The sequence below is a fragment of the Amblyomma mixtum genome, chromosome 2 (assembly GCF_055824585.1).
Source record: "Amblyomma mixtum isolate Tamu chromosome 2, ASM5582458v1, whole genome shotgun sequence".
NCBI lineage: Eukaryota > Metazoa > Arthropoda > Arachnida > Ixodida > Ixodidae > Amblyomma > Amblyomma mixtum.
Window position 1 is genome coordinate 268,006,602 of NC_143013.1, and position 15,871 is coordinate 268,022,472.

Consider the following 15,871-nt stretch of genomic DNA (forward strand, 5'->3'; position numbering starts at 1 on the left):
TACCTGCGGGCTTCTCCAACAGGTGCTGATAATAAACTCCGCGGAGCAAGAAGGGAGTAATTTGGATAAGGTCGTAATAAATTTATTAGCATATAAAACGATCGAAGCAGTCATGCACTGCACTCGCTTTCATGTGTGCACTGTAGAAAAATGCAAAAAAATGCACTCCTTTAATTTGTGCAATCGCTAGCGCCCACTGAATAAAAAAATGTAAACACGCTGGGGAAAATTATTACAGAAATACCAGAGCTTTCGTGAGACATAAAGTTCACACTAAATAATGCATGCATTACCCTCAGACTGCTAAACATTCTGCAAAATATTTTCTACCCAATCGCGTTATGTCACCTCTCTTACGTCATAGGACAACATGTGGTCAGATGACATACTGGAGTCACACTTCAGTGCCAACTATACAAGTTTTAATGAGATCTGATGGCTATGTACAGATATATTACATCTTTTTTTATTAGCCATTTGACGACATACATGCATGCATGTAGATTTATGTAATCGCGTATTCAACCAGTTTATGCAAGCTGAAAGCCTGTACAAAGCCTGTGCTTTTTAGGAGCAGCTGGCACTGCCAGCTGCTCCTAAAAAGCATAAAAGCAGGTCACCTTGCACAAAAAACCATGATTTAATTATTCTCAGCAGTAAGGGCTATGTGAATTGCCTTACACTGCATATATTGCACTAAAATCTGATGTTACTTACAGAACAGAATTAATCAAATGGCTCAGTGGCTATGGCATTCAGCTGCTAAGCCCAAGGTTGCGGCATCGAATCCCGGATACATTTTGATGGATGCAAATAGCAGCGCTGTGTGATGTCAGAAAATGATTAAGAACCCACAGCAGTCGAAATTATGTAGAGATGCAATTTGGGCTAGTTGACTGATTAAGAATGAGCAAAGCAGTGCAACAAACAAGGACGACAGAAATAAAGACAACACATGCTCAAGTGTTGTCTTTATTTTTGTCGTCGTTGTTAGTTGTGCTGCTTTGCCCCCTAGCCAAAATTAAATCACAGCCCTTCACTACAGGAAATCTTGTGCCTCGTGCACAGCATTAAGATATTGAACTCCATATACTGCGTTTTCTTTTAAGTAAAGGATAGGGAAACAAAATGCAAGCGGATGTTATGCAAAAGAACTCCTGTAATGGAAACAACCATTTTCTTTTCTTTAGAACATTGCACGGTGGGGGAAGCCAAGTGTATGCACCTCAATCTTCCTTCCAACATCACAGAGGATGTCCAGGGTGCAACGGTAGAACTGCTTATCACAAGCCAAGTAAACAAGCAGATAAGCACACTTTCCTACAGCGCGTCTGAGAATGCTACTGTGTTCTTCAACCAGCTCAGTCAAGTGCATGCGACAGCATGTCCCAATATGCTGCTGGCTTTCGAATTTTGCTCAGTCCAGTCTGCTTTCAAGACTGAAAGCACCATTTCACAGTCACTTCATTTGAGGCAAGGAAACGAACATCATTTCATAAAATGTCTCAGGTTCCTAGAACTGCATGACGGTTGCCAGATAAATTGCCACATTCATTAGTACCTTCCTGATTCCTGGGGACAAAATTCAGTGCGACAGGTGACCGACTTCAGCTCTAAAATGAAGAGAAACTCGCACCCCAAGTTGTTCACACTAGTTTGTTTATGTATCAAATGATGAACCCTGAGGCACAAAGTGAATTGGCAGTGTTGCCAGAAATGCTAAATTTGTCAGGCTATGAACTTGTGACAAGCTGTTCGAACAAGACTACCCACACCACTTTGGCTGATTTCAATACTGAATTCAAACAGCGCAGAAAAAATTTCAGGTGAAAGAAAGACACATATACGTATATAACAGAGTTAAGCATCGACTTTAAATTTCATTTTTACCTCAGGAGTCCAGAAGGTGAATTTATAGGACTTGTTGCTTGCACAGTATGTCTCGAAAATGTTATTACTTCACCTTGTCTGCCCTTTTGGAATAAATATGAAAGCCTGCACTTGTCTATGTAACCTTATTTTGCCCATTTTTTTCATGCAGTTTGAACTTGATACTGACATGCAGGTAACAGGCAAGCAATACTTCATTGAAAGGTGAAGACAGACGGAAAAGTGTACACAGAAGTAAAACACGAAATGAAGCCTACTTTCATGAAGTACTATGTCTTTACACTTTTGACCAAAACAGAAAATCGTTTATGTTTTGTAATGATACAACCACACAACAAACAAATTGGAATTTTATGTGCCATTTTATGCGCCAACCTCTATTTTAGAACTAAAAAAAGAAAACCAGAAATTCTGAAGTGGCATTGACAAGCACTACCTCAGAGCACACAGTGTCACACGTTACAAATGTCTACTGACATCAGGCTTATCTCAAAATAACAAAGAAGGGAATCCTTCAAAGGCTGTCAAACAGCATTCCAATAAGAAATACGGAAGCTCTGAGCTGAAAAGCACACCACATTCAACCTGCAGCATGTGTGAAATATCACGCTATAAAAACTTGCCTCAAGGCACAGGGTGGCATCCTTTACCCACTTACAAATCAGAGTGACAGGAATTAAAAGTGTTGCATTTTAACGCATAACACTGTTTGTGGCCTCAATTATCAGCCACAGCTTATAAATGTCACAGATCAGAAAGATGGCTTTGAGCAGTAAACCAGGATGTCTCAACAAGACACACTGAACACGACTGTGAGCTGCAACGGAGTTCCAGAGCAGCAAGTCCATGGCCATGAGTAGATAGCTGCAAAAGTGTACACATAAGCCACCAAGAAACTTTCCCAACAGCCAGAAAATTTAGCCAACGGATTTAGTGCGAGATTATCGCAGTGCACTTTTCAATTCCAGGTTACATGCCTATGTCACAAAAAAATTAGATGCTACACATGGCTCTCCCATAAACTTTTGGAGCCAAGCTTGCAGGTAATTCTGAAGTATTTGGCAAATGGCAGATACAAAGACAATGCACGGAGGAATACATGGTATGTACAATGAATAACAGAGGGCAGAAGCTCCGTTCGTCCACACCAAATTAGTCCTCTCTTCATTTGCACAGCACAGAAGTCACATCAAAGCAGTGCCTTGAAAAAGGCATGCTTCTTCACTCTGGCTCAGAAAAAGTCTGCAGCTGCCTTCCGCTTGAGGGGCAGCTTTAGCAGGTTGTCAGTGAGCGATGAAGCTTCACTGCCGGCCAAGTATGGCTCTCGTCGAGAGGCTTCTTTTCGAGACATGGGTGATGGCACAAGAGGAGACGGGGTGGCACCCAGCCTGCCCGGTGTGCTGCCCGGAGTGGAGGCAGTGGGCGTGTGTCCGGGCGTGTAGCTGGCCCTCAGAGCCAGGTCCACACCCTTGGAGATGCCCAGCTTGGCTGAGGCCAGGTGGCGTGCCGCTGGTGACATGGTGCCGAGGCGTGCCAGAGGAGACTTGGGCGATGGACTCAGCCTTGGGCTGCACCGAACAACAGCACATAAATTTCAAGCCCTGAACAGGACCACAACGATCAGAACCGTTTGGTAATAGAGAGCTTTAGATAAGGGGAATGAAGCTCAAAGGTGCCTTATTTATGCTATGTATCAATCCCTTTCGGTACATACTTATGGCTGGCTTATGGGGGTTTAATGTCCCAAAGCGACTCAGGCTATGAGGGACGCCGCAGAGAAGGGCTCCGGAAATTTCGACCACCTGGGGTTCTTTAACGTGCATTTCGGTACATACTAGCGAGAGCTTTAAAATAGGGGGCTGGCCGCATCTGGATTACTTCAGCCGCTTGCAGTGCCATTTCGGCTGAAAACTGAGCGCTAAATTGTAGGTCTCACAAATTTAATTCTATTTACACTCCAACTTACATTAGCATATGCAAGAAGCAGTAATAAATAATAAATGCAATGTATTTTGTGAAATTCCATAGTTTGTAACCTCTTTTTTTAGACCAGCAACACTAACCTGTTTAAACACCCCACACTTCCTGTCTCCATGGCGACCAAATCCAGAAGCAACCTCAAAGGCACACTGAGGACAATTTCGTCCAATCACTGTTCACAGTAGAAAGTGGTTCTCTGGCTATTTACTGGCTACTTTGACATTTGGCCGGCAGCAAAAGACACACCTAGCGCCGGGAAAACTGGATTTAAAAATCGTCCTGCCAGTCGATTCAAAGTTGCTACATCCTTATCGAAAAGAATGAGTTGCAATTATTTTGAAGTGAATGGAGGGGTACCTTATCCTCTGGGATCCGTGTCCCAAAACCAGTGTCAACGCACAGATTTTACTTGTGAAATTGGCCAGTGGTGGTGACACCTATATTTCGCTTTTTGGTATTTTCTAGCTTATAAAGGATCTGCATTTGGTGAGAGTGGTCTCTTTTCTACTAGAATGTGGTACTCTATTTATACAGGCCAATTATTTGTATTCAGAGTCCGTTTAACCTCAGTAAAGTGGGCACAGGAAACAGCACGATTTTGAAGCAGAGTTTAGAAAAATGGTACAGTCAAAGAGCTCAGCACAATGATAAAGGCATCAATATTACACAGGAATGCTACCGTATAATCTCCTGTAAAGGCCCCACCCATGTATTATCCGCACCTCGTAATGGACTAGATAATTGAGAAAAAATTACGGTTCCACATTTTTTTTGTTAATTCGTGTATGAGACGCACCTTCAAATTAACACCCCAAATTTTTTTTTTTAGTGCAGCCCTTACAGGAGTTTATACGGTAAATGGCTACAGTCGCAATTACCAAGATAACATCATGACTTGAAAGAAATGTCTGGCTGTTTTAAAGAAAGCAAAGATGGCCTTCCACTTGCTTCAGCAACTTGGCAATTAGGAGGAGAAAAAATTCAGGGGGGAACTTTGTTGACCCAAAGTGCGGTGAGGCAGAAGCCTTAAACGCGGTGTTGCTGCTTGTGTCACTGATGTGTGGTTAAGATGCTAAGCTTCGCCTCTAAGAGTGGAACGCTACAGCGTCATGCAACGCTGCCAGGGAATCCACAGAACGCCATCGCCCGTTCGGCTGTGCGCCTTGCTCGTCAGTAAATTGCTTTTTGAGGAAAGGAAATGTATCTGTCTGGCATATCTCCATGGACACCTGAACCTCGCCGTAAGGGGAAGGGAGCAAGATGGGAGTGAACGAAGACAGCCTATTCACTAGACGCGCCTTTGTTCATTCCTGATCATCGAGCTGGCATGGTGGAGTTGTTGCATGCTCGTCTCGCACTTCGGAGACCCAGGTTCGATTCCCCAACTCGACCAATTACCTACTCGGTTTTATTTATCTGGACTGAGGAGAAAGGTTAACTAGGCTAGTTGGTTAATTAACTAATTAACTAAACTCAGTCACACGTGGAGCATCAGTATACCATCCCTTTAAGGGGGGACATGGGTCTTAGAACATTTTTTTTTATTTAAAGACCAAATGCAATAAAACTGCAAAGACTTATTCAGTTTTTTCTGCCGATTTCAAATATGCAATTTGTTTATTTCTAGGCCAATTAGTTCCTGAGATATTAATATATATCATGCCATTGTGTGCTCAAACAATAGAAAAAAAATGGGCCACCAGGAATTTAATTTTAATATGTGGGTAGATACTACATTGTGTGAGGAATGCAATGCTGGAAGCAGTTGTCAGTTTTTTGTCCGTGTGGTCAAATGGGCTTAATAGTTAGTTTTCAAGTGAGTTAACCAGACATACACTGCCAGAAAACACATGACACACATGAAACTAACTATTAAGCCCATTTGTCCACACGGACAGAAAACTGAAAACTGCTTCCAGCGTTGCATTCCTCACACATTGTAGTATCTACTCGCATATTAAAAATAAATTTCTGGTGGCCCATTTTTTTTCTATTGTTTAAGCAGACAATGACATGATATATATTAATATCTCAGGAACTAATTGGCCTAGAAATAAACAAATTGCATAATTGAAATCGGCAGAAAAACCTGAATAAGTCTGTGCAGTTTCATTGCATTTGGTCTGTAAATAAAAAAAAATGTTTCAAGACCCATGTCCCCCCTTAATTGGTTGCATGGATACTAGCCAAAGTACAATTGGCCCCGTTTGAAATTCGCGCACTGTGACGTCACGAACATTTGTACCAACTGAAAAATGTGACATTTCTGTCGACAACTCCTGCTTACAACGATGAGGCATTAAAGGCTTCCGCCTTAATACAGTGACCTCTGACAAATCACCTAACTTTTCAGACACCTTAGGGATTCCCCTCAAGGCCAAAAATTGGGCAGTAAGTCTACGGCCAGAGCTGTTACTGCTGCACCAACCTGTTTCATAACCCATTTGAGTGCTGCTAACAGAACACAACCTGAAAAGTGTATGGTTTTGAGACTGTAGACCATGAGTCACTGTCAGACAGTCTAATGCACCAAGTTCACAACTGATCACAGAGGTAACTCCTTTTCTGCAACCTTTGCTGCAGCTCTTTTCTGCATTCCAAAATGCCACCTCAGAAAGATGCGGTTGATCATAGCACGGTGAGTACTATCGCGCTCAATATGAGTTGCAACGCGCGGTCATCGACCGGGGTTCGTTCCGTGGTGTGCCTCCTCCAAACAGTCGCTCGGAATTCTGGGAGAAACTGCTGTTCCAGGAAACAACAGAACCCCCGCTCAGGAAAAAGTTTCTCCCAGAATTCCGAGCGACTGTTTGGAGGAGGCACACCACGGAACGAACCCCGGTCGATGACCGCGCGTTGCAACTCATATTGAGCGCGATAGTACATGGTCAAGCTTAAGGAGCAAAAGTGTGGTGTATGCTGCAAAGCAATGGAACCCAGGTAGAGGAGGTGGCACGAAAACAGAAATAAAAAAAAAAGCAGTGGTCGATGCAACTCTCGGAATAAGCACACCACTGTGCGGTTAGTAGAAGAAGAAGCCATCAGGAAAACACGGACGAAAGACACTCACACAACGGCAACTCCACTCTTGGCGGCTGAGCCACTTTCTGGATATCTTACCAAAGGAATGTCACATGACTGCTAACTCTGTCGGGATGTCCATGCAATGTCAAGTAAAACTTTTTTTCCCCAAAATCAAGTTAATGCTCAATATAATGGCAGAATCAGTCCTTTGGAATGGTTTTGTGGCACTGCTAACATTCAGTACTGTGGCAGATAGTACTTGTGAAAGTAAAAATAAACACATATGCAAAAAGAGAAAAGGCAATCCCGAAGGTGATGTCAGCAATCTTCCAATGGGATGTGCAGAGCGGCCTTACCTGAGCAAGGAAGAGCGTGCACGATCGAGGGCAGCACTCTTTCGAGCCGCACTGCGCCGGGCTGCACCATCTGCCAAGGAAAGGGCCAGCCTCTCCCGAGAGCGAGGCTCTGGTATTCGAAACTGGGGTCCTCCAGGGTTGCGTGGTAACGGCGTGTCGCTGCCATCCAGCAGAAAGGGCGTGCCTTCAATCTCACCCCATGTTAGCAGCGGGGTCTCCCCAACACCTGCAAATAACGCCAAGGCGTTTTCACTATTCTTTTCCCCTCTTTTCTCAGCTTCTAATCTGCCCACAGAACAATCTACACAGAGAGTGCCAAGAACTCTCAAGAGGCACAACACTGGTTCACCCACAACTAGATCACAGGACAAATAAAATCGCTTGCCCCAAACGAAGCAGTGAATTTCACTGCTGAGCATGAGCATGAGAGCAGTGATAGAAGAAACCACAGCGCAAGCACCAGACAAAGACTTGCCTGGTGCAGGTGACGGAGTGGCCACAAAGCCGTAGCCTCCTACTTTCGGCGAGCCTGCCCCTGGCTGGAGTTCGCGGCCATCCACACCCAACTTTCCTTCGAGGGCTTTGGCTTGGGCATCGGCCGCCTGAGCCAGCGCAGCTTTGTTGGCATTCTCGTCAAAGGGTGACTGCTCGAGCCTCGTGTGGGTGTGCACAATGGTCCGTCGTGGGCCGCGCTCACGAATCTCCTCCGGTGTCAGCGGTGCCCCTGTTTGAGAGTTGGTGATGCGTTTCAGAGTTTAGTCTCGCAAAATGATGGGCAACCACTTTGCTTGCTCACGTCATTTGTCTCCGAGGGTACGAACAGCATAAAAAGAGACAATGTGTGATGAAATGAAACATTGGACAAGGCTTGTCTTGTTCTTAATGAAGACACGCGTAACCTGCCAGCTCAAACTGCTTCTATAGTGAAACACTGCATGTCCACAAAAACTGAATCATTACCACTTCTGAGCCCCTGTTTGTGTTTCAGAAATGCAGAAGCAATGTGACGGTCATAGAAGACACTCACTAGTACAGAGCAAAGAAGTATAAACTATGTGGCCAGTACAAATACCTTCCATGACTGTGGTCTGTCATTTTAGAGGCCCACAAGCCAAACCGTTACCAAATTGCTAATATGAAATGATTACACTGAAAATGCAGAAACACAATGCAGTCACAACCTACCTTGTGGTATATACATGAGTGAATTCTGGTTGGTGTAGCGCCACGTGACAGGCGGCTTGCTCTCCCCGTCCCGTGCTCCGCCACTGCCCTCGACAGATGGCGGCCCCTCCAGAGCAGGCTTCGGTGCTGGGCCCTCCAGCATGGCGTCCAGAGGAGCTCCCTCGGCCTTCTCATCCCGGTACATCCAGGCATGCTTCTCACGGTGGCGCCGTTCGGCCTCAGCGACCATCACTTCAAAGGAGGCATTGTCCTCACTGGTGTGTTTGTGCAGGAATGTGTCCAACGAAAGCTGGCTGGTCTGGGACGAACTGCCTTCTGGGTCATCGGGCGTGATGCCCGCTGTGGACAGAACGAAAGATGGAGGAGATCAAGCGAATGACACTCAAAACTGTTCCAATCGCTATGATGAGCGAAGTCCCTCGCAAAACAAAAACCTCCCTCCCGCAGTAATCTCTAGCCATCTATAATGCACTAGCTGCCGCCAACATATTTCTGCAGATTTCTTGGTCTAGTTTCATTGCTCTACCTGCTTCTACTTCCATGAAATCAACTCTGTCGTTCCGGTACACCACCATGTATCCACTTCAAACATCACATTCCAGTTCAAACCAGCTCGAGTACCATCAGACTGCATCTATTCTCTGATTCATGCTCCACCTGCTTCTCTTCCCATGGAATCAACTCTGTCGTCCTAGTAGACAACCAGGTATCCACTCCGAACATTACATTCCAGTCGAAACCCAGCTAGAGTACCATCAAACTGCATCTATTCTCTGATTCATGCTCTTTATATACCACTGTTAAGCCTGCCACTATTACCCCTGTTACACCTTTCATATCTTGCTGCACTGTCGGTCCCAGCTTTACACTTAGCCTCCAAATTTCAGTTCCACACGTGTGTCTGGCCTCAATACATTGGCCACATACCTTTCTTCAAGCATGTATTGTGAAATGAAAAAGAAAAAGACTTGGCCTAACAAGTGCACAGATACGGCATGGAGAGGAAAAAATGGAAGTACAAGACAAGAGTGGCAGAGACTCACAGAAAAGTAAGAGCACAACGCTTGTTCTTCGTGCGATGAGTATGAATACTTTCCATTGTCGAACTTGCCATATTTGTACAAATGCCTTTTAAAGTATGACCATGACCTAGCTTTCTATATACAAGTTCTGTTGAATGCAATGCTTTCTTCTTTATGGCAATGGCTATACTGGGGACTTCCTTTAAGGGTAAACAGAGTCGCAGCTCGGGTAGTGCAGTTGAGCCCGATTTCAATTATTGGCTATACTGAGCAAAGAAATTTTCACCTTGAAAAGCCTGTGTAAAAGAAAAGAAAGTCACGCTCCATGTCAAGCTGTAATTCTGCGGGTCATTCGATATATTGAACTGTGCCGCGCTGCCACAAGTGGCGCTTCTCCTAATGACACTATTCGATGGCACAGCACAGAGATGGCTCACAGCTGCGCAACTGTGGGCACCTGCTGGCAACGCTAGCACTATGAAACTGTGTGAAGAAGTGAACATGGGGTGTACCTGAGGGTAGCCTTCGGTCTCTTGAACTCATTTTCCACGCTACACCATTGTCATGAGGTGAAGCCATCTAATTAATGCCTAGCAGCACTCCTTGGGTGACCTCCTTCATTGCGGAAACCAATTGTACCTTACTATTAATGAGCAGTTATTCTATTTATAGTGTACTGCTAACAGGATTAGACATCTTATGATAGGCAGTGGACAGGCCTAAAGCACTGTGCGCAGCGGCTACGATGCGAGGCAGGTATGACCTAGCAACACCTACTGTAAGGTGTGCTGCAGCATGCTGGCAGGTGTCACGGCGCTGCGAGGAATGAGTCACTAGTGCAGGTACAATGTATTTTTTGGTTCTTGGTCATAGACATGCTTACCTATTACAATTTTTTGTATATCTAACTACTGATGTATCGAACCATTCCGCAATTCCCATCGAGTTCCAATGTATCTGGGTTCAACAGTACACCGTAAATGAAGACAGCTCCTGCAATCTCCTGTTAGGTAATCGGAGCATTTTCCACGTGGAAAAAAAACACACAAGTTTTTTTTCTATCCCTGTCCTTATCCTTCACTGGAAAATGCAATGCACTCATCGTCTACAATGTTCCAAGTAGGAAGTTTAAAAAATCTGGAAGCTGCGTCGAAGCAAAATGCAGAACTTCCTAAACCTGCTGAGCTGCGTTCGCTTTCCCGCATTGCACACCCCACTGTTGTTAGCTCCCCCCGAAAAGCACTCCTCTCGGTTCGGTTACTTTTAACTAACAGGGGAGGGCGCTCGCGTCGCAGCGACACCAGCGCCACGGATGGCGTTTTGCTGCGCGCGCGCGAGGGATGGCTGGCTCTCTTCTCCCTGGGACCGGGAAGCTCGCAGACGTTTTGCTGGCGGCTCCGCTCTTCGTCGACGGGCGCCTCTTGGTCGGAATTTACTCCTGCCAAGCCCGTCCCGTCCGACATCGGAGTTTTCCCCCTGCCCTACCGTGGGCGAACGTTCACTCGTAACCGTGCTGGTGAGTCGGACTTCCTCGATTCCTCAGTGTATTTTGTTGCTAGCTGGCGTTATTGTTGTTATAGCAATAAATGCCTTGTTTGTGTCAGCCAGTGTGTCGTTCCTTTGTTCCCGCAGAGCACGGCCCGCCGTGGTCGGCATGCGCTCGGTAGCGCTCGCGACCACGGGGTGGGGTCCGCGTGGCTTTGAACTGTGTCAGCCGCGGTAAAACGGGGAGAACGGATTTATCTCCCCGATTTTCAACCCCACAACCTGCTGATGCCAAGCCCCAGTTGTGTGCTCACAGAAAAGAGGCTAGCATGGGCATCGTCGGCTGTATATGATGCGCATCACAGTAACCCTGACTGTGGGAAGCAAATGACGCAGAAAGCATCAACGACAGCAAACAGCTGCATCACATTTGTCTACCTCTGTGATGAGTGAAGATTATAGGATTTTTTTGTTGACAAGCTCTAATTACTTCACCATCATCATCCCTTGAAAGGGGGCAGCAGTGACGACAACACCGTGCACAATATCAGGTTCTGAGGTTCACTAATTTACTCTGCTCACTTGCTCACACACTACTGCTAGCTGCCTTATGGCAGTCAGGACACAAGTGGCTTAACTGATGCAAACTGCCGTTTCCCTTGCTGCACTCTAATAAAAATCCCAAGCTGAAAATGAAGGCACCAGGTGAAACCTTCAATTTTAATCAACGTGACAAGACATAACAAGTCATAAGAGCAGGAACAAACTGGTTGTAATGCAAAGGAGTCTGCAAGGAAATCTGATAAAAAGTCAAAAATTAAACAATGACATTACACAAAACAACTGAAAAGTAAAACGCAAAGTGTTGCAAGAAGGAAATGGTAGGCAAAGTGCCTCATTACAGGATGGGTCTATGTACCTGGAGAGCCTTGCTTGTCAGAGGTATGGCCAGGTTCGGACGGTGCTGGCGTCGCAATGGGCTCCACGGATGGTGTCTCAAATGTAGAGGGTGTTTGTACTACAGAAAAAAAAGAAGAAGGGGAGTGGGGTCAAATATTTCGCATATCGCATCTATGAAAAAAAAACAATGCGCAGCAAAACCTCTCAGAAAAAGACATGGCACAGATGTTTTGCGACATGGCTCCGAAAACACATAGAGTAGAAAAAACTCATCAAAGTGCAATAAAAATCATTTCAAGATGTGTGTTTGGCACTGGGGTGTGTTGAGTGACTTCTTTCAGCCCTATGCATAAGTAATACTACATATCTTTGCTCAGAGAAAGAATATGGTTACACTCACATAAAAATGATTAGGTGAGTAAAAACTGACATGACATACATTCACTAACTTAAGGTATGAGGCCACTTTGAAAGTATAAAATATGCAAGCAAAAATTTGGTGTCTATACTCCTTTAAGGCTTCAAATTGTAATATCGATGAACAAATAATGCTTTACAAGCAACGGTGAAGATTATGCTTACAAGAAACATGGTGCTTAATGCACAGCAGATCTACCTTGCCATTCATCCATGGTAAAAATGGATGGTAAAACAGCGCGGAAAAAACACGAGGACAGAACAAACACGACAACACGAGCACTGACTTTCAACTGACGATTTATTGCGCACATGTGTACATATATAGCATTCCCGCCAAACACTAAACAGAACAAAAAACACTGCATCATCACTGAAAATATTAAATCTACATATCTACAAATGCATGCTCCAAAAAGGTGATTTCGCGGTTAGCCAGTGATAATGAGGGCTTACTAATGCATGCTGTACCCCCTTTGTCAATGTGATATGCCTCTACTATTTCCCTTACTATCTGATCCTTATGTTTGATGATGACGGATGTCTGATGAAGCAATGGGGCGCACGTGTGCTCAGGTTGCCTGCAGTGAAGCGCCAAATTCGAACCGGCTGCCTTGTCCAAAGAATTATGGTGCTCCCTCAGGCGTTCGTTAAGACATCTCCCAGTCTGGCCAACATACCACCCACCGTGTTTTTTCCGCGCTGTTTTACCATGGATAGTAATAACCCACTTGCCCACCTTTCTGTACTTCTAATTGCCATTCATATATAGAAGCAACACAATATGTGAATCCTTGCACTTTAGGAATTACTTTTTAGAGTTGTCTGTCTTGGCAATATGGTAAGATTCTATTTCTTGAGTCCTCTAATCGTGAAGTGCAAAGATTGCAGAACTTTGCTGCAGGCAGGCTATGCAGGATTTATCTCGCTCGTGGTGTTGACGCACATGACATGCTAGGTGTGTGCATGTGCCATTTTTAACACTTTGCAGTTCTTTGCAAGGTGTGTGCTGATACGTCCTGTTTCATCGAAGTGCACAGTACTGCATGTTGCAGAAGTCTTGCACACCACATTTTGCTAGCAGGCCACAAATGACTTGGCATGTCTGGTGTCACATTTGTTGCAAGCGATTACCTTTTCTTCTTTCGCCTCATTCTCTCAAGGCACGAAAATTCTTGTGCGCTTGTCTGGTGCAGCTGCCTTCCTACACGCAGGTATTGTAGTGTGTGCCTTTCTTACACGCCTTATTTTTCCCTTTTTTTTTTGTACTGTAGTACCAGTCATGAACCATCGCAAACATGCCGAACATTTGCCACTGAAGGCGACTGTCTTAGTTGACGGAGTGTCTAGCGTTTCATCCAGATGGAACGATGTGACTGCTGCTAGAGTTCCGTCCAAATGCAACATTTACTGGCATTTCCACTTCTGTCCATACCACACCCTTCTTTCAAGGGTAGATGTGCAGGCTAGTTGGTGAATCATGATTCCTTAAAACAGCGCAAAAGACAAGGGCACAGATAGAAAAGACAAAGGCAGTGCTGTGTGTGTCTTTTCTATCTGTGTCCTTGTCTTTTGCGCTGTTTTAAAGAAACCCTTCTTTCGTTTTTGGACCAAACCCTGGTTAAAGTGTCCTGGAAGCCTTCTAGAAAACTGTACCCTGATGTCAAATTCCCTATAGGGTTCTGATCAGACTAGCACCAATTTGATTTGATTTGATTTTGAATACATAACATCACATCATGTACAATGGTATACTTCTGCATGGTTTGTTTTGATACCCTTTGCATCTAAAGCAGTCAGGTTTGGCTAGTTAGGTTAGCTTCACTGTCACAGAATTCAACTGGTAGTTTTTTTTTTTTTTTTTGCACATAACTCCAAGAGCAGTTTTTTTTTTCGTTTTTTTTTAGAATGCCTAGCGTTCCACCCAGACAGAACAACATCTCTGCTGTTAGAGTTCCATCCAGACATAGAGGTGCCCACAATACTTTTTGGAACACCAAAAACATGAAAAACCTGAATTTCGTCACTAGCTTGATTTCTGGCACAGCCAGACATTGAAGCATGCACAGTGCGGATCGTTCAGGGCAGTGCAAACCACACTCTTCAGTTTGCGTCTGCATGATCAGATTGTCAAGAAATTAAGCTGTCTTTGTAATTTCCATGTACCAAAAACTTTTGTGGACACCTGTACCAGTGCATTTCATCACAAAACATGGAAATATTTGCTGCTGAGAGGTTTTATTTTGTCAGCTTTGGTTCGTTGTTATTAGGTAACAAGTAACTTAAGAGAGCCACTGTTTCGTATGGACGTAACTGAGTGGTTTCTGTTATGCTTGGACACAGAACTCCAGCAGCAGGTGTTGTTCCGTCTGGTTGGAACTCTAGCCGCACAAAAACAATAGCCGTGCAGTAAAGTGACTGCGTTACAGGTGAGCCCGTACACACCATGTGCGTATCCAATCGAAGATGAAGTTAAGGACGATGACTCGACTGCGATCCAGGTGAGGGTACGGTAACTTACTTGAACGAAGTAGGCTGCGGGCGCTTCCACGGTGCTGATACTTCTCTTGTAGCTCCCTTAACTTGGTTATATTGTTGGCTTCAAGAGCGTCCAGGTACTCATTCTGTGCTCGAAGCTTGGGCACGTCGGGAAAGAAGTCCCTTTCGATGATCTTGCCGATCTCCTGAAAAATAAACGGCGATCAAAAGGTCGCACATAGGCACAGTATTCTTGCTACGCGATCGCTAACCTGGAAGATTAGGTTTATAGGGGTTTAACGTCCCTAAACGACTCCCGCTATAAGGGACGCTTTAGTGAAGGGCTCCGGAAATTTCGCACACCTGGGGTTCTTTAACTAGCTCTGACATCGCACAGTACACGGGCCTCTAGAATTTCGCCCCCATCGAAATTCGACCGCCGCGGCCGGGATCGAACCCGCGTCTTTCGGGTCAGCAGCCGACAGCCATAACCACTGAAAGATGAGGTTACCCTGGCGTAGCTCAATGAGAAACTATATTACTCAGCAAGCATGCCACCGAAGTGACAGCAGTATGGTCTAATCAGTTAACAGTTAATAGCATTATGTGCTTCAACACCAGCGCGTAACCATGGCTCAGTTAACCTACAATGACGACAACCAAAACGAGTTCAAGAATGAGATCAGAATATGTTTTCTTAGGTGAAATACGGTTCGGCTTCGTATGCTGTCATTTAGCGCAATGTTGGAGAGAACAACTCACGGCAGTGTAAGCATCCTCGTCCAAGACTTTCACCGCCCGGGTCTTAGAGGGGTCGGCATTCGATCGCACCAGTGCGACAGCTTTATTCGGCTTGAACACTTCGACGCTCATTGAACTACTTCCTTTCAGCGATTCTTCACACATGCTGTTCAACGACACAAAAACGACGTCAGAAACCACAACGAAACAACACCGCACAAACCGCACACACGTACGCCATTTTTGGCAGAATTGATGCCTATGGCCTTACGTCACACCGTGCTTGTTGACTTTCAATTATTAGATGTAAACAAGCAATAATAAAAGTTATAATAAGTGGTTTTATTCTTAATTTTAGTAACTAAATTAAAAAATTTATCAGGATATTGACTT

General features: G+C 44.8%; 1 protein-coding gene across 1 annotated transcript; it reads right to left on the reverse strand.

The window, feature by feature from the left end:
- Window positions 1–60: 60 nt before the first annotated feature.
- Es2 (ess-2 splicing factor homolog) lies at window positions 61–15,729 on the reverse strand. Its single transcript, XM_089573896.1, has 7 exons — window positions 15,500–15,729; window positions 14,781–14,943; window positions 11,862–11,960; window positions 8,436–8,774; window positions 7,726–7,974; window positions 7,251–7,476; window positions 61–3,458 (listed from the first exon to the last, which is right to left on the reverse strand). Exons 1-7 carry the CDS (start codon window positions 15,641–15,643, stop codon window positions 3,122–3,124), a joined length of 1,557 nt encoding a protein of 518 aa, XP_089430022.1. The 5' UTR covers window positions 15,644–15,729; the 3' UTR covers window positions 61–3,121.
- Window positions 15,730–15,871: the final 142 nt, after the last annotated feature.